Below are 2472 nucleotides of genomic sequence, written 5' to 3' on the forward strand. Positions count from 1 at the left end.
TCCTCATCCCTCCTCCCTCCCTCCTTCCCTCCTCTCTTCTCGTCTCGTCTCGTCTCGTCTCGTCTCATCTCGTCTCGTCTCGTCTCCTCCTCCCCCCCCCCTGTCCTGCTATCTCTTACTTTTCTCCCGTCCTCCTGCCCTCCCGCCTCTCCTTCTCTTCCCTCCTCCCTGTCGTCTTCATCCTCTGACATGTTCTCAGCGCTGCGGTTTATCTCAAACTGCAGGAGCAACGAGGTTGGGGTCTTGGTGGCTCTTGTTTGTACTTGCAGCTGTTTCTTGTACTATAACATCCTTGTGAATGAAAACTTTCAAGTATGGCGGGGGAGGAGGAGAGATGTTGAAAGGGAAAGAGAGGAGGAGACGAGCGGGAGATTGGAGGGAAGCTGAGGAAGGGGAGACGGGTGGAGGAAGGGAGGGGGAAGGGGACGGGACGGGACGGGGAGGGCAGGGAGGGGAGGCGAGAGAGTAAGGGAAACGAGAGGCGAGGAGAGTAAGGAGAGGAGAGGAGAGGAGGCGAGGCGAGGCGAGGCGAGGCGAGGCGAGGGGAGAGGAGGGGAGAGGAGGGGCGCGGTTAGCAAAGGTTTTCGTACTCCTACTTTACTTCGTTTGCATTTCCAAGGGTGGTACAGTAAAAGCTTTTCGGGGAGGGAGGGAGGGAGGGAGGGAGGGGAGGGAGGAGGGGAGGGGAGGGAGGGACGAGGGGAGTGAAGTTGAGGAAGGGAAGGGAGGGGAGGAGAGGAGAAGAGAAGCGACGAGGGGAAGGAAGGGAAAGAAATGAGAGGAGGGTAAGCGAGCGGAGCGGAGGGAAGGGAAGGAGGGGAGCTAATAGACGATGCAGAGCAGGGAGCATGAAGGTATGAGCGGAGCCCGTCGGAGATGGTCGGGCAAGCAGCTTGCCGTCGGCATCCTCGGTCGCCATCGCGCCTGCATCATCGAGCTGACGAGCTCGGGGGTCCTCCGCGTCCTCGCAGTCCAGTCCATGAATCCCCAGTCGCCCAAAGAGAAGTTCGTGGTGGACGAGGCGGCATGCAGGACGACGGTGGAAGCGGAGTGCTGGGTGGAGGATCTCACGAAGGAGGTAGAGGCCAAGGCGAGGAACTCTCGTCCTGAGTTCAACGCTCTCCATCTGCTCTTCCCTCGGCGCGATAGGACGATGCCAGAAACCAAGGTACTCGGGGATGGACGTCCTGTTTGTGAAGAGATACATCTCCTATGACAGTCTTGTGTGAAGATTGTATATCTTCTATGCATGTATTATGCACAGTAGTACGACTCCTATGAATGTCTTGTGTTTGAAGAAAAGGTATCTCATGGATGTGTTGTTCAACTTTCTGTCTTCAAACACGATCTCGCTGCTCACACCATCACCCACAGGCAGGGACTGCTCTCCTGGTCCGCGTGCAGATTCTTGGCGACAAGGGGGAGGAGGAGGAGTGTCAGGAGGAGATCAACAGGGCCAGGAAGGTCTGGGCGGAGAGGAGGTTTGAGGCACAGAATAAGGTCGTTGCGATCCTGGACCTGAGATTCGCATCCTTCAACCCGCAGGTTGTCCATGTTCGCGTCAGATGTTCAGACCTCGTGCATGCTTGCCTTGATGCAGGAGGAGATGTGATGGAAGCGAGGGAAAGAAGATGAGGAGAGGGGATGAGAGCAGGGCAGGGCAGGGCAGGGCAGGAGAGGAGAGGAGAGGAGAGGAGAGGAGAGGAGAGGAGAGGAGAGGTGACTTTGTTTCTGTTTGCAGGAGGATGCGCATGTGCGACAGCTACATGAGCTGTGGCAGCTTGTGTTTGGAGGAGAAACAATTCCTCCTCCTATCACTGGGGTGACAAGTAACGATGAAAGTCCTCGAGGTTCAGACGTGTCCTGCTGTTTCTTGGATCTCTCCGTTCGTCCTCCACCCCTCCACCTCTTTCCTCCCCCCTTCTTTCCCTCTCCCTCTTCCCCCCTCCTCATTTCCCCCTCCTTCATTCTTCCCTCCTTTTCTCCCCCCCTTCCTTGTTCTTCCCTCTTCTTCCCTTCCATCCATCCCTCACTTTTGTTCTTTACCCTCACAGTATTTCATTTCTACTCTCTGCCTTCAACCTCTGACTTGTACCATTTCTCATGTCATTCTTTGTTTCGATGATATCCCTCAATGTTTCACTTGCTGATTTCTGAATCTTTTCTTTCACTAACGATGAGGAACAGGGGAGAGGACCTGGTCGGAGCTTGGTTTTCAGCAGAAATACAAACCGCAGGCTGATTTTAGAGACACTGGTGAGTTCATTCTTTGTCAGACATCCTCTTCTCCGCTCCTCCTCTCCTTCCTCTGTTCTGCTCTCCTCTTCTCTCTCGTCCCCTCTCCTCTCTCTTCTCGTCCTCTCCTCTCCTCTCCTCTCCTCTCCTCTCCTCTCCTCTCCTCTCCTCTCCTCTGCTCTCCTCTCCTCTGCGCGGAATGGGCGGGGGCCATGACCTTGTCAAGGTGGGGGGGTT

The 2472-nt window shown here is 55.6% G+C and overlaps 1 protein-coding gene across 1 annotated transcript in view; it reads left to right on the top strand.

Annotated features, from left to right (window-relative positions):
* Positions 1 to 1612, top strand: part of GUITHDRAFT_135895 (hypothetical protein) — a gene marked incomplete at both ends in the record, with an annotated part of 9932 nt that extends 8320 nt beyond the window's left edge. Inside the window, 4 exons of the mRNA XM_005836656.1 lie at positions 844 to 1168; positions 1268 to 1303; positions 1375 to 1545; positions 1601 to 1612. Of these exons, the coding sequence (XP_005836713.1) occupies positions 844 to 1168; positions 1268 to 1303; positions 1375 to 1545; positions 1601 to 1612 (544 nt within the window). The remainder of the gene's footprint in view (positions 1 to 843; positions 1169 to 1267; positions 1304 to 1374; positions 1546 to 1600) is intronic.
* Positions 1613 to 2472: the final 860 nt, after the last annotated feature.

Source organism: Guillardia theta (assembly GCF_000315625.1).
Source record: "Guillardia theta CCMP2712 unplaced genomic scaffold GUITHscaffold_17, whole genome shotgun sequence".
NCBI lineage: Eukaryota > Cryptophyceae > Pyrenomonadales > Geminigeraceae > Guillardia > Guillardia theta.